General features: G+C 46.5%; 1 protein-coding gene and 1 pseudogene across 2 annotated transcripts in view; both read left to right on the plus strand.

Annotated features, from left to right (window-relative positions):
- Positions 1-530: 530 nt before the first annotated feature.
- LOC147007425 (uncharacterized) lies at positions 531-1,133 on the plus strand (the record flags this gene model as incomplete). Its single annotated transcript, XM_085867168.1, has 1 exon — positions 531-1,133. A coding segment is annotated over one exon (603 nt), but the record flags the coding sequence as incomplete, so codon positions are not given.
- Positions 1,134-2,408: 1,275 nt separating this feature from the next.
- Positions 2,409-25,247, plus strand: part of LOC147007426 (dynein axonemal heavy chain 17-like) — a 29,355-nt pseudogene continuing 6,516 nt past the window's right edge. Inside the window, exons 1-14 of the transcript XR_015054197.1 lie at positions 2,409-3,834; positions 4,144-4,259; positions 4,540-4,732; positions 6,171-6,406; positions 6,539-6,661; positions 8,408-8,612; positions 8,843-9,007; positions 9,111-9,251; positions 12,856-13,026; positions 14,378-14,500; positions 16,483-16,676; positions 16,888-17,036; positions 20,892-21,019; positions 23,391-23,618. The product of XR_015054197.1 is annotated as a dynein axonemal heavy chain 17-like (transcript). The remainder of the gene's footprint in view (positions 3,835-4,143; positions 4,260-4,539; positions 4,733-6,170; positions 6,407-6,538; positions 6,662-8,407; positions 8,613-8,842; positions 9,008-9,110; positions 9,252-12,855; positions 13,027-14,377; positions 14,501-16,482; positions 16,677-16,887; positions 17,037-20,891; positions 21,020-23,390; positions 23,619-25,247) is intronic.

Below are 25,247 nucleotides of genomic sequence, written 5' to 3' on the forward strand. Positions count from 1 at the left end.
GAGAGGTGGAGGAAGAGCGGGAGGCGGAGGAAGAGGAAGACGAAGAGTGGGAGGAAGAGCGGGAGGCGGAGGAAGAGGAAGAGGAAGAGCGGGAGGTGGAGGCAGAGGAAGAGGAAGAGCGGGAGGCGGAGGAAGAGGAAGAGCGGGAGCCGGAGGAAGAGGAAGAGCGGGAGGCGGAGGAAGAGGAAGAGCGGGAGGCGGAGGAAGAGGAAGAGCGGGAGGAGGAGGAAGAGGAAGAGCGGGAGGGGGAGGAAGAGGAAGAGCGGGAGGCGGAGGAAGAGGAAGAGGAAGAGCGGGAGGAAGAGGAAGAGCGGGAGGCGGAGGAAGAGCGGGAGGCGGAGGAAGAGCGGGAGGCGGAGGAAGAGCAGGAGGCGGAGGAAGAGGAAGAGCGGGAGGCGGAGGAAGAGGAAGAGCGGGAGGCGGAGGAAGAGGAAGAGCGGGAGGCGGAGGAAGAGCGGGAGGCAGAGAAAGAGGAAGAGGAAGAGACGGAGGCGGAGAAAGAGGGAGAGGAAGAGCGGGAGGCGGGGGAAGAGGAAGAGCGGGAGGCGGAGGAAGAGGAAAAGGAAGAGCGGGAGGAAGAGGAAGAGCGGGAGGCAGAGGAAGAGGAAGAGCGGGAGGCGGAGGAAGAGGAAGAGCGGGAGGCGGAGGAAGAGGAAGAGCGGGAGGCGGAGGAAGAGCGGGAGGTGGAGGAAGAGGAAGAGGAAGAGCGGGAGGCGGAGGAAGAGGAAGAGGAAGAGCGGGAGGTGGAGGAAGAGCGGGAGGCGGAGGAAGAGGAAGACGAAGAGCGGGAGGTAGAGCGGGAGGCGGAGGAAGAGGAAGAGGAAGAGCGGGAGGCGGAGGAAGAGGAAGAGCGAGAGGCGGAGGAAGAGGAAGAGCGGGAGGTGGAGGAAGAGCGGGAGGCGGAGGAAGAGGAAGACGAAGAGCGGGAGGAAGAGCGGGAGGCGGAGGAAGAGGAAGAGCGGGAGGTGGAGGAAGAGGAAGAGCGGGAGGCGGAGGAAGAGCGGGAGGCGGAGGAAGAGGAAGAGGAAGAGCAGGAGGCGGAGGAAGAGGAAGAGCGGGAGGCGGAGGAAGAGCGGGAGGCGGAGGAAGAGGAAGAGCGGGAGGCGGAGGAAGATCGGGAGGCGGATGAATAGCGGGAGGCGGAGGAAGAGCGGGAGGCGGAGGAAGAGCGGGAGGCGGAGTTAGAGCGGGAGGCGGAGGAAGAGCGGGAGGCGGAGGAAGAGCGGGAGGCGGAGGAAGAGCGGGAGGCGGAGGAAGAGCGGGAGGGAGGCAGTGCGGGAGGGAGGCAGTGCGCGAGGGAGGCAGTGCGCGAGGGAGGAAGTGCGCGAGGGAGGCAGTGCGAGAGGGAGGCAGTGCGAGAGGGAGGCAGTGCGAGAGGGAGGCAGTGCGTGAGGAGGGCAGTGTGAGAGTGGAGCAGTGCGAGAGTGGGGCAGTGCGAGAGTGGGGCAGTGCGAGAGTGGGGCAGTGCGAGAGTGGGGCAGTGCGAGAGTGTGGCAGTGCGAGAGTGTGGCAGTGCGAGACTGTGGCAGTGCGAGAGTGAGGCAGTGCGAGAGTGAGGCAGTGCGAGAGTGAGGCAGTGAGAGAGTGAGGCAGTGAGAGAGTGAGGAAGTGCGAGAGTGAGGCAGTGAGAGAGTGAGGCAGTGAGAGAGTGAGACAGTGAGAGAGTGAGACAGTGAGAGAGGGAGACAGTGAGACAGCGAGAGAGTGAGACAGCGAGAGAGTGAGACAGCGAGAGAGTGAGACGACGAGAGAGTGAGGCGGCGAGAGAGTGAGGCGGCGAGAGAGTGAGGCCTCGAGAGAGAGAGACAGTGAGAGAGAGTGAGTGAGAGAGAGAGACAGTGAGAGAGAGTGAGTGAGAGAGAGAAGAGGGGGGAGGGGTGAGGCATAGACAGAGAGAGTGAGTGGGAGAGAGTGAGTGAGTGAGAAGGGGGAGGGGTGAGACAGAGGGAGTGAGAGAGAGTGAGAGAGACAGAGAGAGAGAGAGAGAGTGAGAGAGACAGAGAGAGGGAGAGAGAGAGAGAGAGAGTGAGAGAGAGTGAAGGGGGGAGGGTGAGACAGAGTGAGTGGAGAGAGTGAGTGAGAGAGAGAGTGGGTGAGAGAGAGAAGAGGGGGAGGGGTGAGACAAAGACAGAGAGACATTGAGAGAGAGAGAGAGAGAGAGAGAGTGAGTGAGAAGGAATAGGGGGAGGGGTGAGACAGAGACAGAGGGACAGTGAGAGAGAGAGAGAAGAGGGGAGAGGGGGGAGACAGAGAGAGTGAGAGAGAAGACGGGGGTGGGGTGAGACAGAGAGAGTGAGAGAGAAACAGAGAGAGACAGGGAGAGAGAGTGAGAGAGAGAAAAGGGGAGGGTGAGACAAAGACAAAAAGAAAGAGGGAGAGAGTAAGAGAGACAGAGAGTGAGTAATAGAGAGAGAGAGGAGGGGGGAGGGGGAGACAGAGAGAGACAGTGAGAGAGAGTCAGTGAGAGAGAGAGTGAGTGAGAGAGAGTGAGAGAGAGACATAGAGCCAGAGAGACATAGAGCCAGAGAGAGACAGAGCCAGAGAGAGACAGAGAGCCAGAGAGAGACAGAGAGCCAGAGAGAGAGAGAGCCAGAGAGAGAGAGAGAGAGAGCCAGAGAGAGAGAGCCAGAGAGAGAGACCCAGAGAGAGAGCCAGAGAGAGAGCCAGAGAGAGAGAGAGCCAGAGAGAGAGAGCCGTTGACATGACAATATATCGCAGTTGACATCAAACCATTCCTTTTCCTCCAACACCCTGAGATCTCAGACTATCAGTGAAGTTTCAAATCCGGCCATTCTACCCTGGACGTGCTGCTTCTACTTTCCCAACAATGGAAGGAAGCCCTCGATCTCAGACATGAGATCTTTTTTTCATTCCATTGAAAATCCTGCGTATCGCTTTGCTGATGATTCCACCCTCTCGAGCATTTGATCAAGTCAGGCACCCCGACTTGATCTCCAAACTCTCTGCCTATCGTATCTAAAGCCTCCTCCTCTCATGGCTCACTGACTTCCTCAACTCCCGTCGTAAGCTTGTCGCCCTCAACAGGATCCTCCAATCTTCTCTCCCTGTCAAGGTTGGAGTGCCCCAAGCCAGTGTCTTGTCGCCCAGTCTTGTTGCTCATCTTCATCAATGATCTTTCTGATTCCCTTGAAAATGCTGCCTGATCTCTTTGCCGATGATTCCACTCTCTGCCGCGTCATTTCTCATCCTTCGGGTCGGCAAGCAGCAGCTTCTTCCCTCTCCGCAGATCTTGATATCGAGAATCAGGAGTTGGTACAACACCGGAATATGTATCTCAACCCAGACAAATCGCACGAACTTCCATGTCTCTCCGAAAGGACTCCTCTGCCATCCCCGCTTTCCAGTCCCTCTTCTTACTGTGTTTCGTTCAGCTCGTGTGACGCTTGTTCTCCCACACGTGTCCGTATCCCCATTCCCCTTGGTCTCACTCTCTCACTTTTACAATGCTGTTGGTGTTTCCCCCCTTTTGTTTCCTTCCATTTTGTTGCGAGCTCTTCCACACGCCTCCATCACGTGTACGTACAATAAATAAATGTCACCTTGTTCTTCTCTTCCACTTCCACTGACGTTGTCTGAAACGTGTTTGTTACACTGACGTACACCAGGCCGTACTTGGACAAGAAAGAATTTGATCCCGACTTCATCAAGGCCAAATCCTTGGCTGCAGCGGGCCTTTGCTCCTGGGCCATAAACATCGTTCTGTTTTATAATGTCTACTGCAATGTGGAACCGAAGAGAAAAGCACTCGAGGAAGCAAACACTGACCTGGCAGCTGCAAAGGATGCAATGGCGACGCTCAAAACCAAGATCGCGGTACGTTCTGTGTGTCCACGCACGACTACGTGCTCACGTGCACGTACACCTATCGGTGGTCTGTGTGAACCATTCACGTTCACACATGTCACGTGGATGTGAACAAGAATGCATTTTGATTATTTTATAGCAGTGACTGAATAATTATATATATATATATATATATATATATATATATATATATATATATATATATATATATATATATATATATATATATATATATATATATATATATATATATATATATATATATATATATATATATATATATGTATATTTTTTAATGAATGCTTCTTTAATTGCCAGGAACTGGATGCAAATCTCGCCAAGCTGAAGGCACAGTTTGACCAAGCAACGGAAGAAAAACTTAAATGTAAGAAGGACGCCGATGCCACCACCGCTACAATTAACCTTGCCAACAGGTAAACCCATCAAGCTCTTTGGAATTTTGCCTTTTGACTTGGAAGTGGCAATTATCATACTGTCTAGAGGTGTGTGTGTGTGTGTGTGTGTGTGTGTGTGTGTGTGTGTGTGTGTGTGTGTGTGTGTGTGTGTGTGTGTGTGTGTGTGTGTGTGTGTGTGTGTGTGTGTGTGTGTGTGTGTGTGTGTGTTTTCAAAAAAAAATTGTCTGAATGGTTCAGGGACCTGTTGTGCAGAATTTTCCACTTGTTTGTGATTTGTTTGACATGTTGTCCCCCGCAGGCTGGTAAGTGGCCTTGCATCGGAGAATGTGCGTTGGGCTGAGGCCGTGCAGGGTTTTCAGGATCAAGAGAACACTCTCTGTGGGGATGTGCTTCTCGTCACGGCTTTCTGCTCATACCTGGGTTATTTCACTCGAAACTATCGCACAGATCTCGTCGATGAACAATGGCTGCCTTTTCTCAACAAACTTGAGGTTTGCGCGGTGCAGGTTTCACTCGGAAGGAATCATCATTCATTTACTGATTATTATCTTTACACACAAAATCAAATTTCGCAGTTTACATGCACTTTATGTCTTCCTTATGTCCAGTCTCGAATTAATTAAAAACTATAAGGACGCTCTTCGACATTGTGACGTTAGGAGATATTCCTCCGCCCACATTATGACATCATTATACATACTAGTAACACGTTTGATTTAAATCCCTGAACCCAGATTCAAAAAATTAAATAATTCTGGCTGCCAGACCACGTGACCGATTAATTACTCGTGAACACCCTGGTGTTCCCAAGGCTTGGGGAACATGCGGGTGAAGTTTCCCCTCAATCTGTCAAGCTGTTCTGGAGAAGGAAGATTTTTAAACACTTATTCTTCAATAAATCAAAGCTGCCAAATCATGTCATGTATGACGTCATCGGTGCAGAAATTTTTTGTTCCTCGTGGATAGGCGATCCTACCTGGAAAGTTTTGCCTTGATCAGTTTAGCCGTTTTTGGAGGTTTTTTGAAAGTTTTTATGCAAAAACAAGACGGCTGCTGAACCACGTGATTGATGACGTCACCAAAAATCATCTGTGGACCATTTTATCCATAGATGACCCTCAAAAATTTTTTAGCCCAAGATCCCTGGAACACTCAAAAATTTTCACCGATTGGATAAGAGCATTCGACGTATGCAATTATGACATCATACCGAAGCCATTTTTCCCCCTTGGTGCGGGTCTCAGGGAGAGGTCCAAAGTTTTTTTCCTATGACGTGAACGATGACATCATAATTATGATTAAAATATTCTGCATGAGCAGTCGCTCTGATGGTGAAAATTTTGGACAAACAGACAAACGCTCTGATGGACAAATAGACAAACGGACCCAAATGCAATACCCTCTCTGGCGAGGGCAATCAGCATGGACGTACGGACGGATGGACGGACAACCCTAAAACATAATGCCTCGGATGACTTCGTCAGCAGAGGCATAAAAATATAATCACCTGAGCCCGAGGACAAAACTCAGGTGCAACGTTTCCAGCGAGTCTTCGTCTAGCAGTATGTCCGCATTGTGCACGAGGTGTTAAATTCGAGGAGGTGTGGGGGAAGGAAGGATGGCGAATGGGACAAAATCAAAGGGAAATTAGTTACCTCTCATGTGGGTGACAGAATGGAAGTCTTTTGTTCATGGCTGGATCATGTAATTTTATCCATCTTTACCTGAAGTACATCGAGTTGACATGTGTGCGGCTTTTTAACTGTGAATCTGAAATCTGAAATTCGTATATATTGTTGTGACCTCATCAAGTTCAATTGTTTTTCTTGTCAGACCCTACCTCTTGCCAACCAAGGTCAATGTGTAAGCTTCCAGTGATAACCTATGAAGCCCCCTTCCGCACCGCATCCCTCACTTCCCAATTCGCAGGTACCTATTCCAATGCTCCCAGGCCTCGACCCACTGACTTTGCTGACTGATGATGCAGAAATCGCTTCCTGGAGTAACCAGGGCTTGCCAAGCGACCGTATGTCCATTGAGAACGCCTCGGTGCTGTGCAGCACTCAGCGCTGGCCACTTCTCGTGGACCCCCAGCTGCAAGGCCTCAAGTGGATAAAGAACAAGTTTGGCAGCCAGCTGAGAATCATTCGCCTCGGCCAGCATGGGTAAATGAAAGTGCATCTCAGTTCAGATGTGACCGTCGTCTGAGCTCCCTCACAAAATGTTTTTGTTCGATGAAGCGGATCAGATTGTTGTGCAGTCATTCCTTCGATTTGCCTTTCTCTGCCTGTCACAAGATACCTGGAGAGTGTGGAGAGAGCGGTGTCCGATGGGGCCACCCTGCTCATCGAGAACATCGAGGAGACGATCGATGCCGTGCTGGACCCTCTGCTCGCTCGAAATACAATCAAGAAGGGAAAGTACGTGGTCACGAGACCACCCTCGCCAGACCAATCTATTATCTTATAGATAATTTGCGCCAGTCTGTCTGTCCGTCCGTCCGTTTGGGGCGGGGCTTCCGACATTCAAGGAGGGGCTTCAAAATCGACTCGCCACCATTTTGTTCGCTTCTCTTAAATCTTTAATTTTAAAAATGTCCTTTTGTATGCTGCACACGAACGAAAAGAGTAATTTCAGTTTTCAGTGGACACAAGGGTGCCCACATCCACCGCCGACAACACTTTTTCGCAGTGACTGTATTCTTCGACAGTCGTCACAATATAGCATTGTAAAAGTAAAGTATCATTTCAAACAATCAATGGCATTGCATTTGTTCTTTTATGGCCTGCCAGGATAGCTTAGACTCTCAAAGGATTGCACATTCGGCATTGAGCTACCTTGCCAGGGTTGGAATCGATCAATCGGAGAGACGTGAAACCGGAGGACGTGACGTGTTGCGTTTGGAACTGCCATTTCCAAAATGAATAAAAGAATGAGGCAACAGAATGAAACAGCCGATGAATGTCATAATAGACTTGCACAAGAAGCGGAAAGAAAAAGAATGAGGCTGGAGAATGAAACGGATAATGTCTGATCCGCCGCTCATTTTCGGCCTTTCAAATCAGAACCATCCCCGACTCTGCAAGGCGGTCCTGAGATTTATGAAAGAGCAGGAAATCCACATGGGATTAAGGACTACCCAAATTCATCCACCGCTGCTATGTTTGGACGCTTGGCATATATAGAGCCTCACGGCTCTGAAAACACCATTAAACAACAACGAAGAAGAAGAAGAATGAGACGGCTGATGAACTTCAACAGAGTCTTGCACGAACTCAAGCTGTCCAAATGTCATACATTTCTGTGCCCGTTGGTTTCCCATGGGTGCCCCACTGGTACAAGTAGAATGCGAACCATGGTGTCTGTCCGTGCGTTCGTCTGTCTCCCATTTCCGGTAGATTTCGCAAGCAGGATGTTTTGCCCTTTTTTTTTAGACAAATTCAACCTCCGCCGCCCAATGTTTTACCACCGTTTAACAGCGGCGGTAGAAGTAGCTCAGAGCATCGGCTCTGAATGAAACCACCGAGTCCAATTTTTTTTTTAAATAGCGAGTTTTGGAACAAAAATAAATAGAAAAAATTGTTTTCCATTGTGTTCTGTTCTTGTGTGTGGCAGTTTGGCTGCAAGGTAGCTTTCATTTCTTAGAAGTGATGCTGATGCTGTGCCTCTATCAGTACACTGGTACTCACTTTGCCAGCCTCGGAAAGATGGCAGGCTGAGTCAACCCCACCTGGTGTTAATTCAGCAGCCAATGGGGCTCAAACTCAAGACCCAAGGATCCTAAGCCAGCTACCCTAACCACTAAGGCAACACCCTGCTATAAAAAAATCTAAAGGTGAAAAATAGATTTTGAATCACCAGTGAAGAAAAATAGAACAAAAAAAATAAAGGGAAAAAATAGCAACCACTTTGGTGTGACGAAAACAAAGAATAGAAAAATAGTGAAAAAATAGGAACAAATCTGGAGTAAAAATCACGGTCCAGGAAAACAGTGAAAAAAGTCAAGCTCAATGATGCCAGAAGATTTGAGTAACACCTGGTCATGACAACAGACACCATCAATGTGTTAACAGTAAATACCACAACAGAAACATTGATGCCGTTCATTCGTTCACAAATGATGAACAATGACAGCGGCAACGGCCTTGCTTTCATTCCATTAACAGATACATAAAAATCGGAGATCGAGAGGTGTCATACCACCCAAGCTTCAGACTCCTGCTGCACACGAAGCTGGCAAACCCCCACTACCAGCCCGAACTGCAGGCCCAGTGCACGCTCATAAACTTCCTCGTCACTCGTGCCGGCCTTGAAGAACAGCTGCTTGCTACAGTGGTAGCCAAAGAGAGACCGGATCTTGAGGAACTCAAGGTCAGAAAACGTGCTTAAGGAAGTATACCTCTCAAAGTGACTCCTATCTCCATCAAAACGCAGTATTTCAAAAGAACAACTGTTTGAATCACTGAAACTTCTTGTGATGCTGAATTGTATTGAGATCGATGCTAAAAAAAAAAAAAAAAACATTTTCCTCTTCTTTGCATCAACTTTTAGCCTTTCACAAGTAGAGTCAGAGTGTAACAGTGTGTTCCGGTATGATTCAGGCCAACCTCACAAAACAGCAGAATGACTTCAAGATCTCTCTGAAGCAGCTGGAGGACTCTTTGCTGGCCAAGTTATCTGCCGCTTCTGGGAACTTCCTGGGTGACACAGAGCTTGTCGAGAATCTAGAAAGTACAAAGAACACTGCGACTAAGATCGAGAAAAAGGTATGGAAGGAGATTTGGATTATTTATTTGTTCTTTTACGAGTAGCCATTGATCATGATCTGTTTTCGGTGTTATCGGTGAGCAAACGTGGGCTACCTCGCAGGTTGCAGAAGCGAAGGCCACGGAAGTGAAGATTAACGAGGCTCGGGAATTCTACAGGCCAGCAGCAATACGCGCCTCGCTTCTTTACTTCATCCTGAATGATCTGAACAAAATCAATCCCAACTACCAGTTTTCCCTTAAGGTATGTGCATTTGTATCCTTGTCGTCCCAATGGAAGTACACCTAAAATTGAGTCGATTGGTTATATCGAGACACCAGACGATTATATCAGTCAGAGACCCAGACTTCCAAATGCATTGGCTGGCTCCTGCTAGTTGGTCCACGACTGGAGAAAATCCTTTTGGTTGAATCAATAATTTTGTCACTTTGTTATCCCAGTCGACTCGGGTAATTTCCCTGCAGTCCTTATGAACCCATTATTGTTGCCAAGTGTGTTGCCGTTTGTTTCATCCAACTGAACACATCTTTCACCCTGCCTCTGCCTCGGAGGGCCTTCAAGGTATTCATGAGGTCTTTTTTCTCACCACATTTCCCCTGTCCCACGTAGTTTATCAACGCTCAGCCGACAAAGTGCCTTGCAAGGCTGCCTGCCCCCCCCCCATGCTCTCTCTCTCTCTCTCTCTCTCTCTCTCTCTCTCTCTCTCTCTCTCTCTCTCTCTCTCTCTCTCTCTCTCTGCAGCTTCACCAGTCCATTCAAGGTTCCCACCCAGTCCGACTTGAGAGTTACTCACAGGTCGTGTCAAAAGGACCACAACATTTGCTGATTGGGTCATCTTTTGGTTTTTTGTTTCTTGAAGAACCTCCACAAAATGCGATTTGTATAAGAAGCTGCATAAAGCAACCATGAAGGGATACCCAAGGAAAGGCCTTTGCTGTTTCAAGCCCTTTACAAGAGTTCCTCCGCAGCTATAACGACGTTCACAAACAGTATATACATGAGAATCCCAATGCTACACACCCCCTCAGCTGCCGGACTGGTTTCGTCGCTTGTTGGCGAATCATCAGCGACAGCACAGACAGAAATTCAGACAAACAAGGCTTCCAAGCACGTACCACCTAAGGACAAGCTGAAGCTGAGCAGACAGGACCATTTCACATCGTCCTGTCATTACTGCCCTGTCTTACTGCATTACTGCCCTGTCATTACTGCCCCGCTCGTTACATTTGTGAAGCTCAGCTCAAGTCTTTCACCAACCCGCTGGCCACGACTGACATTCGACGAAGGTTCGGGAAGGAATCTGGAACTTGTTCAGGGTGCCGGCAATAGTTCACCTACTCTTTGCGAAGGACACCGTGGGATCTCTAACGTCCACCAACTTATGTCAATAGATGGGATGCCCAGTTTAATAATGGCACATACTCTGCCTGTGAAAGGCTGGGATGACAGCTTGTAACTGGGCCGACATTTGAACCCAGGCCAGACAGCTTGGAGACGAATCTGCATACCGCGAGGCCATCCTACCACCCATCTTCATCACCGTCCTTGCTGCTTATGTATGGTGGTATAAAAACAAAATCGCTTCCGCTCCGCTGCAAAGCTCAGTGTTGGATGCTTTGCTTTTAATGTCCGTTTAAAATGAGTGAAAAGAAACATTTTCAAAATTTGAATTGTTCTCACTCAGATTTCAACATCACCGTAATGTTGTTTTAACTTTCTTTCGAGAAGAAGATGATTTATAATACTGGACACCACCAGGGTTGCACTCTACGATAAACCTTTATACATAGAGACAGTTGGGGTCTTCCACCCACCCTCAACCCTGTCCCCCAGATATGCTGCCCTTCCAGAAACCATACTTGGGGTACCATCAGGCAACGTGCCAAATTTGGCTCGATTTGGTTCAGTAATTTTAGTCTTTGAAGCACAAATAAACAAATTCAATTTTATTGTTTGGACATACACACTTCGTACAATTAAATGATCCCACTTTTTGTGTGTGCGGTACTCAATGGGTGAACACCACGTCAAGCATTGCCTTACCCTTGGGTGGATCTCTGCAGTGTTAATGATTTTATTTTTGTATATATGGCCGAGGCTCGTGAAAGAGTAAGTACACTGAACGGATCAGGACGTAACAAACAAAAAACAGGACTTAAAACACGCATGGGGTGGACAAGACGGACACAGAGGATGCATGGGGTGGACAAGATGGACACAGAGGATGCATGGGGTGGACAAGATGGACACAGAGGATGCATGGGGTGGACAAGATGGACGCAGAGGATGCATGGGGTGGACAAGATGGGCACAGAGGATGCATGAGATGGACAAGATGGACACCGAGGATGCATGAGATGGACAAGATAGGTGCAGAAGAAAACTCGAAGGCGGGAACATTGGAAGGAGGAGGGATTTGTGTGGGGTTAACGAGGGTAGAAAGAAATGATAGTTTTGGATTGGAGACGATATAAGATGGTGGTGAACAGTTGTCTTGAAGACCTGTTGGGGAGAATGAGACTGAAGAGAATGTGGAAGTTGATTCCACAGGTGGGAAAAAGAGTAATGAATGAGAGATGAGCAGTGATCCTGGATTTGGGAAGTTACACCAGAAGTTGGTTGATGGTGGACCGTGTGTGCCCTGCAGAAACCTGGGGTGGGATGTGGGTTGGGGGGCAGGGAAAGAGAAGAGGGTGCAAGACCAGAAAGGAGGCAGTGGAAGACAGATAGACCACCGACCTGTCAGCGATGGCGAAGTGATTGGCCGATAGATTCAGCTTCATCGTGGGAGATGACAATGATTTTGAAGGACTTGGTTTCTACGGCGACAAGCTGAGCATGAGGTGGTGGGGGGGGGGGGTCAGCCCATATGGGAGAGCAGTACTCCATGATGCTGGGGTTGAAGGTCTTGTCGGTGGATCGTAAGATAGTTTTTCAGGTGTGCCAAGGAACGACGTTGGATGCCCAGTCGGCTGCTGGCTTTGGAGGCCAACTTTGAAATGTGGTTTACCCAAGAAAGATCATGGCTGATATTGAGATCCAGGAGTTTGAATGATTGAACTTCCTAAAGAGGATTGTTAATATACTAGATAGGAGAGTTTGCCAGATGATCTGTTCGGAGAAATCGAGAGAGAGAGAGAGTGGGACGATTTCAATTATTTTTATCCCCACCACCTCCTTTGATGATTTTATCTTCACCCTCAGGCAGGGGTTGACTTAGTGGTTATGGTGGCTGGCTTGGGATCCTCGGGTCCTGAGTTCAAGGCCTGTTTTCCACTGAATTAACACCAAGTGGGGTTAACTCAGCATGTCATCCTTCCGTGGTCAGCGAAATGAGCACCAGTGTACTGGTAATAGAGGCAACGCATCAGCGGAATCGCCGCGTCCCGAACCATTGATGCAACCAGCAGCCTCAATGCTGCTGCACACGAGAGTGTGTGGGTATCCCAACCCTGCTCCACCCCCTCCCCCCACACCCCTCCTGCTCCAAATACAAACTCCACTCTCAATCCACACCAAGCCACTTGAGACTGGTTCTGTTGATGTTGAAAAGGCAGGGATTGTTTCCTCCACGGACAGGTTCTATGAGGACTGAAAACCGAGCACGGGAGAGTCGGATTGGAGGGTAGTGAAGAAGATGAGGTGGCTGAGAAAGAGACAGGGACAGCAAAGGAGTACAGCGATAACGAGGCCCCCGGTTTAGAGTGCGGACGAGTCAAAGACCTGATGGATTTTTAACGTTTTGTTTTTTAAGTCCAGTATGTACTCCATTTAAAATGACGGATAACGGATCCTTTGTTACACATCACGAGATTGTAAAACTTTCATTCTTTTTCACTCTTTGCAGGAGTTCAAAGTCGTGTTTGAGAAAGCTATAGAATGGGCAGAGCAAGCTGAGGAAGTTGTTCAGCGTGTTACCAATTTGATTGAGGAGGTGACCTTTTCTGTGTTCAACTACACGAGCCGTGGACTATTTGAACGTGACAAGCTCATCTTCACCGCACAAGTCACATTTCAGGTGAGCTCGTTGTGCTGCTTGAGTTACCCCTTGTGGAACACTTCTATCATTGGTATTTCTTCATGAACCACAATATTATTTGGAGCAATAAACAAATGGCTCCATGTTTGCTTCAAAAGGCTGAATGCCGAAACTCCTTGTTTGCTTCAAAATCTTGTGTCCGAAACCCATCGCTTTCTGTACCCACCTTACCCAGTCGCACCCAACTGTCCCTGGACTCTATGTCCTTTTCTCCCGACAAGGTGGAGAGTTTACTGTCACACCTCGACTCAGATTCTGCAACCGGTTCAGACGGCATCAGCCCACGTGTCCTCAAAGCCTGCTCTTCTCCTCTTGCTCACCCTCTCTCTGTTCTATTCACCCTCTCATTTGCTCAAGGCCATCTGCCATCCGCTTGGAAATCTGCAAACATCACTGCCCTGCATAAAAAAAGGTGCAAAGACAGATCCCTGCAACTACAGACCAATCAGCCTTCTCCCAATCATCAGCAAGGTGATGGAATCCATCATCGCTTCAGACATCAAATCCTTCCCCTTCTCCAATGGCTTGATTTCCGATCATCAATTTGGTTTCAGACCAGGTCACTCTACCCTGGATATGCTGCTGCTGCTCTCCCAACAATGGATGGAGGTCCTCAATGCCAGACATGAAATCAGAGCCAGATCCCGAGACATATCACGTGCTTTCAATACGGTTTGGCACCCCGCCCTGCTCACCAAACTCTCTTCCTTTGGTGTCCAACACCATCTCCACTCATGGCTCGTAGACTTTCTCTCCTGTCGCAGTCAACGTGTGGCCCTGAATGGAGTTCTTTCATCCCCTCTTCCTGTCCAGACTGGAGTTCCTCAATTCAGTGTTCTGGGCCCTGTTCTTTTTCTGGTTTTCATCAATGATCTCTCCGACTCTCTGGAAAATCCTCTTTATCTATTTGCTGATGACTCCACCCTCTGCCGTACCATCTGTCATCCCTCAGACTGGCAAGCAGCAGCTTCTTCGCTCTCTGCAGATCTGGATAAGCTGGTCCAACATGTGGAACTGGACTGGTTGCAGAATCACAAGCCGGTCCAACACGTGGAACAAGCTGGTCTTTCAATCCTGAAAAATCTCACACTCTCACTATGTCTCTCCGAAAGGACCGTCTGGAACCCGCCCCCCCAGCTCCCCCATCTAAAGATAACAAAAAACAATGACCTCAACCATCGAAGATTCGGTGTTCTTCCATGATAAATGATGAAAAATTAGTTGTGTGGTGGGGAGGGGGAAGGGGGCCGAAATGGGCCACTCGAGGGTGTTCGATCGGGAGAATAAAGAGTTCATTAATTCTGCGATGATTCTTATGTTCCCAACACAGGTCCTCCTGATGAAACAGGATATCAGTGCAGCGGAACTTGATTTCCTGCTTCGGTTTCCCGCCAAAGCTGGCTTGAACTCTCCAGTTGATTTCATATCGAACCAAGGTTGGGGAGGAATCAAGGTATGTTGCACACAAAAAGGCAGCCATTCCTTATTTTGTTGCCTCGTATTTCCCCTCCAATTTAAACTCCCTCATATTAAATTAATTAATGGTTTCTGCTCATTTGATCAATTTAGCTGCAAGTAACAATGGACCATGGGTTTTGTGAAAAGACCGTCTGGGCAACCCTCCCATCTACCTCCGTAACAATCCTCTTGAAGATTTTTCGTCTTCACTATCAGCCATGATCTTTGTTGTGCCAATCACATCTCGAAGTTGGGCTCCCAAGGCCAGTTGCCAACTGTGCATCCTGCATCATACAAAATCTTTCCCTGGCACACCTGAACTTTTATCTACCGAAAAGGCTTCTCATCTGCAGCTTGATGGAGCACTGCCCTCCCCTCTGGGCTGGCTCCCCTGCCTCACGTCTTGCTCAGCCTGATGCCTGTGACATCAAGGCCCTCAAGATCATTGGAATCTCCTGCGATGAAGCTGAGTTTCTGGACCTATCACTTCGCTATCACAGACAGGTCGGTGGTCTCTCTGTCTGACACCGCCTCCTTTTTGCTCTTGCTCCCTCTGCCGTTTCTGTGCTCTGATTTGCTGTCAGTCTCCATATTTGCTGTCTCCTTGATTCCCACAGCGATTGTCATACTTTGATCAACATGATGTTTATTCATTCCATCATGTCTCGAACAACAGCCGAAGAGATTTGTACTTTGGTCAGAGGAGCCAAACAGGGCAGATGAGGAACTTCAGATCAGATTGGATGGAAAGTTGGTCTCTACCATGTCCAGAAAGGGAGGACACAACATGTGCACAAATTGGGAAGGCCACAAATTGTCTGAAAATTGTCTGAAGCGGGGGAATGAACTCTCAAGGTAAACTGTGATTCACCACCGAGGATGAGGTCTCCACTGTTGATGGAAAAGCAGAAGAGTCAGAATTAAGAGTCAGGGCCAGCTTCAGAGAGGAACGTTTCTGCTCAACACACAATGTCTGGAGAAGAGACAACAACTTGAATGAAGAGATTGGTGATGTGAGACCAGATTCCTCAAATGTGAGAGGTCCATCCTGTTAAGGTATGGGGAGGAATAAGAGCTGAAATGGTGTGAAGGGGGGGGGGAAGGTGGTGAGGGGTTGTTGGTGAGAGAGATGCAGTGGCTGTTTCATATCGGGCAGGTTAACCGCCATGTGGTTACACTCACTGAAAGTCAGATTCCAATTCAGATCGCATCCCAATCTCAGAAATATGGAGGCACACATTGTGGAAGAGACCAATAATGATGGAGCAACTGGAAGATTCAGGTGTGGGTGGCAAAGAATAGGAAATACTTGAACACAAGGCAGGGGTAAGGAAATGGGGAAAGTATAGAGAAAGGAAATGATATTTTTAATCTCATTTGAATCTCTCTTAGCAGCAACCGCTCGTTGGACACAAAGTCCGACCAGCGACAGCCAAGGATTCTCCGAAGAGACCTGGTACCAAAGGAATTAAGTCTCCATCTAAGATCCTTGATCATAGTCCAAGTCTCACATCCACAGAGCAAGACTGGAAGCACCAAGGACCCGAAGACTCGGACTTTCGTCCGGCCACACCCCATGATCCAGTGAATCCATGACTCCTCAGGCCCGACCCAGACGTCTGTTGACCTCTGGCTCACAGCCAGCAAAGGGGGGGGGGACCAACTCCATATTAATGGCCATGATTTTGGAATGAGATGTTGGACGAGCAGGTGTCCACATACGAATATGGCCACGTGGTGTATTTCACACTTGTACGGCCAACGTTCAATAAGTGTTATTTTTCACTGTTGTTGCACCTTTTCCTTTCAATAGAAGCAGCTGTCATTGTGATAGTGTAAATTATTGTTTAATGGGATGAGCGTGTAAAATTAGTGTTCGAATGGCAAACAGACGAGCTTTACCTGCTTGACAGTGAGGGCCTTGTTTCGATCGATCATGTAATTGCAATCCCTGGAGAAGCTCCAACGTGCCTCCAGGCTCTCTGTGACATGGAGGAGTTCAAGAATCTGGACGGAGACATCGAGGGTTCAGCGAAACGCTGGAAATCGTTTGTGGAAGCAGAGGCGGCTGAAAAGACGACATTTCCCCAGGAATGGAGGAATAAATCAGCGTTACAGAAATTGTGCATGATGCGATGCCTCCGTCCCGACCGGATGACTTACGCCGTCTGGTAAGACTTTCGATCGTGAACTTCTGCTGAGGATTTTTTTCTTTTTGCAGAGATTTTCATCCAATCAGCGTTATCCTTGTTGAGAAAGGGATTTGACCAATGTCGGTGCAAACAATTTTATTTGGAGAGAAAACTTTCAGACGTCTTGAAGCCGTCTCTACTTGAAGCATTTCGTTCAACCGTTGTTGCTTTTTCTTTTACCCCGTCCCAGGAACTTCATCGAAGAAAAGCTCGGAATGCGTTACGTCGAAGGCCGTAGCCTGGACTTTGCGAAATCATACCAAGAGAGTGGCCCGTCAACGCCCGTTTTCTTCATCCTCTCTCCCGGTGTTGACCCTCTCAAGGACGTCGAGGCTTTAGGTGTGTTGGTGTTCTGCGATGCGAGCAGAGTACCCGCCCTGTGGGCACTCTTGTTCCAAGCATGCGACATAACTTTATTTGGGCGGTGTATAGGTAACTGACAGCTGGGTTATGTCCATGAAGCAAAAACATCTCCACTGCGCTGGAAATCGTGGAGACTTGTAATACCCTTTCTCACCTGGAGTGGCGCTACACGATACATACACATTTACATTGATAATTTGTTTCTCTCCCTTCCCCTCCCCCCCTCCCCCAAGAGCACCAGCAAATGTAAAATCACCCCCACTACATTAATTGGGGTCATGCTGATCCTATTTAGGAAACTATAAAGAAGATACAGCTTGGAACTGGAGAGGCGCGATCGGAGATCGCTGACGGTTCCCGGTGTAGCCAACTCATAACATCAGCCAATTGAAATTTTGCTCATAATGGAAAAAATATATAAAAAAACCCGGAAAAATTAAATAATTTAAAATTTTTAAATGATTTAAAATTTGGGGGGGAAAAAAGTTGAAAATTTAAAAGATAAATTATAAAATGAAAATACCCATAGAAAACACTGTGCGTTTGTGTATTTGTCTGTCCGCTTTCGTAAGGACGATTTAAGAAGGGTTGTCGAGTGCAATCGTTTAACACGACGGTGTGTTCACTTCGGTCTATTTTTCAGGATTAAAAATAAACTCCAAAAACATATCTCAAAAAAGAGTAATTACGTCTCTTCTGTCGGAAGTGTAGACGGTGTCGAGCAAACCGGGCCTCAAGGGCTCGGTTTTTTATATTTTTTTATTTTTTTTTTATTTTATTTTACAGAAGCATTTTTTAAAATAACAATTAATACAAGGCACAGGGAAGTGAAGTTCGCTGCACGTGTCGCGTCACGTAGGCAGAGTTAAACGAGTTGAATCCGTGGGATGTCGAATAAATAAAGAACATTTTTGCGCACCTGACGCTAGGCCGAGGGTTCAGGCTTCGGCACGCTCAATGAGGCTGTACTCTCGGAATGAAAGGTCCCAGAAGATAAAGTATATGATCACATTTGTTCATGTGGTGTTTTAAAATAACGCTTCTTGCTACGAAACATCAGATCTTCCAGTGTGTTTGAATATTTGGAATAAAGTAATTACAACCCGTCGTTTTTCACTGTTTTTATACGAGTATGAAACAATTGAAAAAATGTAATAATTTAACTTTTTATCCGTGTCTCGTGTAGCGAACGTTGGCTCTAAGAGAGCTCCGCGTTGTTCTTCTTCTTGTTGTTGTTCTTCTTGTTCTTCTGGTGAAGACAAAACCTTTACAACTCGGTTCTTTTATATACAGGATCCGGATCGCCTTAAAACTAAACACCTGTACACAACCTCGCATTGAGGGTGCCTTTTGAGAGCGTCTATCATGAACTTTTAAATATATTCGGACATTTGCTTTAAAGTTTCGAAAAGTCACGTTACTATTTAAGGATTATTCCATTTAATGTATTGTAATTTCGTAAATACATTATTTATTTCGTAAATACACTATATTTCGTAAATTCACTATTTATTTCGTAAATACACTATTTATTTCGTAAATACACTATTTGTTTCGTAAATACGTAAATACACTATGGCGGGTCTCGCTATTGGCTTAATCAAGGCACGTGACAAAATATCGGAAGTTGTTGTTGTTTTTTTTTTATTCTTCTTCCTCTTCTTGTTGTTGTTCTTCTGGTGAAGACAAAACCTTGAGAACGCGGCTTTTGGACACATTTGTCCTTGTTTTAAAAAGGGAACTTGAAAGAAATTAAATAATTGAAAAATAAATAACTCAAAATTGGAGAAACAAAAAAAACAACAAAAACCACTGACAATGGGAAAATTATTTATTTAAAAATTAAATAATGGGGAAAACATTCATTCCGAAAGTGGGACACCACACCGACAATAAACGCTTAATCCCTCCCTCCCTTCAGGGAACCATAATAAATAGACCTGCCGACATCATGAACAATTCTGTTCATTTATTCACGTACGTGTTCGTCACGTGACACTTGTTTGAAAACCCTCACCTCCTTCAAAACGTCACATGCTTCGTCACCTTTACTGTCCATGCTCATTGAGACACCTGAAGTTACTCTGTTAACCTCATCATTGCCCGACCCTGGGGTTGTGAAACTGAACCCTCACCCGCTTTGTTCTGCATCTCTGGAAGGTTTTCTCTCCGACTGTGACGTGGTGGACGTTTACAAATCCGTTCATCTCATATTTTGTTTGAAATGGCACTGCACCTTCCGGATAATCATCACAACCATTGTCATTTAATTTTTGGCGTTTAGCTGTGTCTGTTTACATCCAGCAACAACATCGTGTTTGGTGCATTCTGTGCATTCTGCATGTGTTGTGAAAGTCCTGCGAAGTGGAAGGAGGTTGTTTTCACCCCTGTCTGTCCGTTTGTTTATCTGTCTCTCTGTCTGTCTGTGAGCAGGATATCTCAAAAAGTTGTGGACGGATTCGGACGAAACTCGGTGGATGCGTTGGGCGTGTGACGAGGACGAATCGATTCACTTTCGGTGAAGAACCGGACACATGATCGGACCACCAGAAATATTTAATTTTTTAAGTGATTATTCATCATTGAGAGATCGGGCCAAAGACGTTATCCATCCATCCAATGGGAGCACACTCTGTGCAGAGCATATCGGTGCTGCCGAAGCATGCTCCTGGGCGACTGGGCACAATCCTGGACCGGTCACCACTCTGACACAGGACAATCGAATGGCTCAATCATCCCAGCAAGCTGGTACTCACTTTGCCGACCTCAGAAGGATGACGGGCTGAGTTAACCACACCTGGTATTAATTGAACAACTGAGCAGGACTTGAACTCAGGAGCCTTGGATCCCAAACCCTCCAACCAAACTATTAAACGAACACCGAGAATAAAATCGAGATATAACAAGATACTTCAAACATTTATTGGACCCGGAATGTTCTACAGGATCAGGCGTTGAGTGGCGGAGGTGTGCGCTCCACCGAGTGCCCTTCTCGTTTCATCTGATGTCGACGCGGCCCTGTATCACTCTGTGGATATCTTCATTCGTTTCCTGTTGAGATGTCACGGAGAACGTGTCCCAGCCGCACTGATATATCTTTACAATCACCTTCCTGATTCTTCTGTCCTGTTCCTTTGACTCCTCTTCCCTCCACTTTTTGTCCCCCGCCCCTCCGACAAGGTCTGAGACTGGGGATATTAACATGATCTCCGTCCGTCCGTCCGTCTGACCGACCGACCGATCGTCCGTCCATGTACTGCAGCGTCCGCGATATTTCAGACACTGTTGAGAATTTCGCTTTCATCTTAAAGATATCTGTTTCTCGTGACATCATCGCAACCTCATTTGATCACGGCGGTGATTGTCTGGATTGTGTTGCCATGGCAACCGTCTCAGCAACTTAACTTGTGCACGCGATATTTCAAAAACCGCTCAAGATTTATCTTTCCACATGAGACACATTGATTCCTCACACCACCCAGAAGGCGGCGGACATGGAGCATCAGTTCCTTGTTCCTTATTCATTGTGTCCTCTGACTTGAGTTGGCCGGCTTGTTCAACACAGCTGCACGCCTCTGAAGTGAGTGTCAGTGTTCCCAGGTCACGTTGACTGTGCTGCTGGTTTCTCTCATTTGTTCGTCTGGCTTGTTGCGATCCGTCATGCACAACTCTGAAATCGCAGTGACGTCATACATTTATTTGAGACTGCACGTACCGACATGTGACTTGTTTTTAAGTTTTAATTTTTCTTGTCTTGCTTTTACGAATCACCTCTTGCCAATGTTGCTTGGGATTATAAAATGTAAGTAATTCTATTTGTCATCCATTCAGGAAGGAAGCTCGGTTTCACATTTGATAATGGCAACTTCCACAACGTGTCACTGGGTCAGGGTCAAGAGGTCGTAGCTGAGCAAGCACTGGATGTGGCAGCACAAGATGGACACTGGGTCATCCTACAGGTGGTTTGTGCGATCGTATATCACGATCATTAAATCACAATGATTTGAATCAGCAGGGAGGAGATGGAGGGAATCGTATTCAGGAATATTTTCTGTCGTTCCTGGGATTTGTTGAACCTCACATGTCAGTGTGGATTTGATGATCCTCAGGTGTCAGTGTGGTTTTGATGGTCCTCAGATGTCAGTGTGGTTTTGATGATCCTCAGGTGTCAGTGTGGTTTTGATGATCCTCAGGTGTCAGTGTGGTTTTGATGATCCTCAGGTGTCAGTGTGGTTTTGATGATCCTCAGATGTCAGTGTGGTTTTGATGATCCTCAGATGTCATTGTGGTTTTGATGATCCTCAGATGTCATTGTGGTTTTGATGATCCTCAGATGTCAGTGTGGTTTTGATGGTCCTCAGATGTCAATGTGGTTTTGATGATCCTCAGATGTCATTGTGGTTTTGATAGTCCTCAGACATCAGTGTGGTTTTGATTGTCCTCAGACATCAGTGTGGTTTTGATGACCTCAGATGTCATTGTGGTTTTGATGATCCTCAGATGTCATTGTGGTTTTGATGATCCTCAGATGTCAGTGTGGTTTTGATGGTTCTCAGATTTCAGTGTGGTTTTGATGATCCTCAGATGTCAGTGTGGTTTTGATGGTCCTCAGATGTCAATGTGGTTTTGATGATCCTCAGATGTCATTGTGGTTTTGATTGTCCTCAGATATCAGTGTGGTTTTGATGGTCCTCAGATATCAGTGTGGTTTTGATGACCTCAGATGTCATTGTGGTTTTGATGATCCTCAGATGTCATTGTGGTTTTGATGATCCTCAGATGTTATTGTGGTTTTGATGATCCTCAGATATCAGTTTGGTTTTGATGATCCTCAGATGTCATTGTGGTTTTGATGATCCTCAGATGTCAGTGTGGTTTTGATGGTTCTCAGATTTCAGTGTGGTTTTGATGATCCTCAGATGTCAGTGTGGTTTTGATGATCCTCAGATGTCATTGTGGTTTTGATGGTCCTCAGATATCAGTGTGGTTTTGATGGTCCTCAGATATCAGTTTGGTTTTGATGATCCTCAGATGTCATTGTGGTTTTGATGATCCTCAGATGTCATTGTGGTTTTGATGATCCTCAGATGTCATTGTGGTTTTGATGATCCTCAGATGTCAGTGTGGTTTTTATGGTTCTCAGATTTCAGTGTGGTTTTGATGATCCTCAGATATCAGTGTGGTTTTGATGATCCTCAGATGTCATTTTGGTTTTGATGGTCCTCAGATATCAGTGTGGTTTTGATTTTTCCTCAGATATCAGTTTGGTTTTGATGATCCTCAGATGTCATTGTGGTTTTGATGATCCTCAGATGTCAGTGTGGTTTTGATGGTTCTCAGATTTCAGTGTGGTTTTGATGGTCCTCAGATGTCAGTGTGGTTTTGATGGTCCTCAGATATGTCAGTGTGGTTTTGATGGTTCCCAGATTTCAGTGTGGTTTTGATGGTTCTCAGATGAATCTCTCCCAATCCTTCACTTGGTGTGTCATTCAATCTACCTTTGTGACCTCAAACTCCAACACTCAACCTGGACTTGGGAGGGACTCCCCCATGGGGGAATAATTTATTGGCAACTCTGACGTCATAGGTCACATGGTATGGCAGCTCAATTGGATTAAAGGGAAAAATTTGGAAATCATTTTCTCCGAACCGGCTAAACGAAAGAAATTTAAACTTTGCAAATGTCCGATCTCCCCATGGGGTATACAGGGTGATAACAATGACGTCATCGGTGAAGTGGTATTCCAGTCACAATTGGTTGAATCGAAATCCTTTTCCGGAAAATCTGAAACTTCATATATCTGATCTATGACCGTCCGTGAGTGAAGATTAAACTTATGACATCATAGGTCACATGGTATGTCAACCACGTTATGTTGAAGGAAAAAATTTGGACATCATTTTCCCCAACACCTCTAAATTGGAAAAATTGAAACTTGGCATTCGTCATCAACTCCCCATTGGGGGTATACAGAGTGATAATGAAGTCATCGGTGAAGTGGTATTCCAGCCACAATTGGTTGAATCGAAATCTTTATCCAAAAAATCTGAAACTCCATATACCTGATCTGTGACCGGATGTGAGTGAAGAATTAAATTGATCACACATTATGAATAATTTGTCTGTACATTAGGTATACATCATACATGTCACTATCTATTAATATCTTGCGTCGTTTATGTTTCCGAGTTAATTCCTGCATTTGATAAATATCTGTGCATGAAGCTGTTCTTCTCAACCATTGCCACCACAAAACTGTGCACAAAGCCATCGTGTCGTGAATGGAGCATGTGATGGATTAAAACCTGTGATTGGTGTGATGTGGGTAGAACATCCACTTGGTGTCAAAATGGCTGCCTTTGCTGGACAAGAAGGTGGAGAAGTACAGCCTCGGTTCTCACGGATCCTTTCGTGTGTACATGAGCGCTGAACCAGCACCTTCACCCGAACATCACATCATGCCTCAGGGATTGCTTGAGAACTCCATCAAGATAACCAACGAGCCTCCCACGGGCATGTGTGCCAACCTGCACAAAGCCCTCAACTTGTTCAACCAGGTGTTGTCACGTGATTGGTGTTCCCCTTCTCTCATCTTTCTTACCTGCTGATGAATGTTTACCTCCACCACCGAAGGTGGCAGGAGGTCATGTTTTCACCCCCTGTCTGTCTGTTTCTGTTTGTCTGTCTGTCTGTCTGCCAAAAATGATTCAGAGCATGATATCTCATGGATTATGACGAAACGAGGTGGATGAGTTGGTTTGGTGACAATAACAAGCCGATTCGATTTTGGTTCAGGTCCACGTTCAGATCCGGCTTATCGGTGGGATCGAGGTACGCGCTCCACCGAGTGCTGTTCTAAGTTACTTTTTGTTTTCAGGTTTTATCCACCAATTAACATACGAAAGATACATTCCATCCGCAATTCTTGGAGAAATTTAACTATTTAAATTATTATTATTATTTTAATCTATTTACAAAGTGTGAAGAAATGGACTCGTTATCCAAGTTAAATCTGACAACCTTTTTCAAACAAATATGAGCGACAACAAACGAAGGGTTCCACGTCAGATTTTAACCTGTAATCATGAATGGCTGTCTGGGTATGGTGGGAGACGTCACGTGTCCCATTCCAAGTTCTGTTCTTCATCTTCTCCAGTGTGAGGCCGATGGAGCTCACTTCCCCTTTCTCTTCCATGAGTTTTGATCGTGTACAGGACTGCGTCGAAAAATCATCGGAAGGCAAACTTAAGGACAAGACGAGGATGCCAAGAGTCAAGAAGAGATTCGATTAACTTGGTGGGATTATGGTTTTAAGAAAATTTCCTTTTTAATCTCTGCACATGAAAAAAAAAAACATTAAAAACCTCCAATAACCGGTCAAAAAAGAAAAAAAAATCTGACATTTAAACCCTTTTTCTTTTACGATGGACCAACTTTATGTTTTTCTTGCAACCAGCAAGTCAATCAGACCTCGAGATAATGATCCTGGCAAGGATTCACCAAGGAAGTTTGCAAAAGTATGTTTGGTTTATATTCCTGAGAAGACTTTAGGAAACCTTCTCCACATTTAATGATCACGAGTCCGTCTGTTGCAGAGTTTCTTGGGAGATTTTGTTCGTTTCACCATTACCCAGTTGTGCGGAAGGCGTCTGGAATATTTCTCGCCGCGCCGTACTCGCACACGTTTTCATGGAGCTCATGGACGCGGAAGTGCGTGTATCAGTCATTCGTGCCTGTGGACCTCACTGCACGACTTGCACGACCTGGCGGAAGTCACCGTCGAGTGAAATGACCCTGCCTGCGAACGTCAAAACCTCCTGCGTCGGTTCTCACAACGTCCGTCCGTCCGGCCCAGTGCCTCAAGCATACGCCGACGCGTCGTCGGTACCTCGTCCCACACAATGAGGGCTGCCTGCTGGATAAGTGTGGCAAACTCGTTTATGGCGAGCTTGGTCGGGCTGAATCCACTTTCATCATCCAAAATTGCTCATCCCTTAATTTGGACGGCGTATTGGCAACAGACCGCTGTTTCCATCGCTCTCGGAAATGATAAATAACTTGGGTTACATTATGGATGATCAATGACGGGTTTGAAGCAAAAACACATGACGTGGCCACTGCTTGGTGTGCAGATGTAATATGTGGTGGTTACATCGATCGGATCCGATTGCGCTTGCACCTGAAGC

The sequence above is a fragment of the Eptatretus burgeri genome, unplaced genomic scaffold (genome assembly GCF_056783735.1).
Source record: "Eptatretus burgeri isolate ZD-2024b unplaced genomic scaffold, Ebu_testis_v1 Ebu_testis_scaffold_177, whole genome shotgun sequence".
Classification (NCBI taxonomy): domain Eukaryota; kingdom Metazoa; phylum Chordata; class Myxini; order Myxiniformes; family Myxinidae; genus Eptatretus; species Eptatretus burgeri.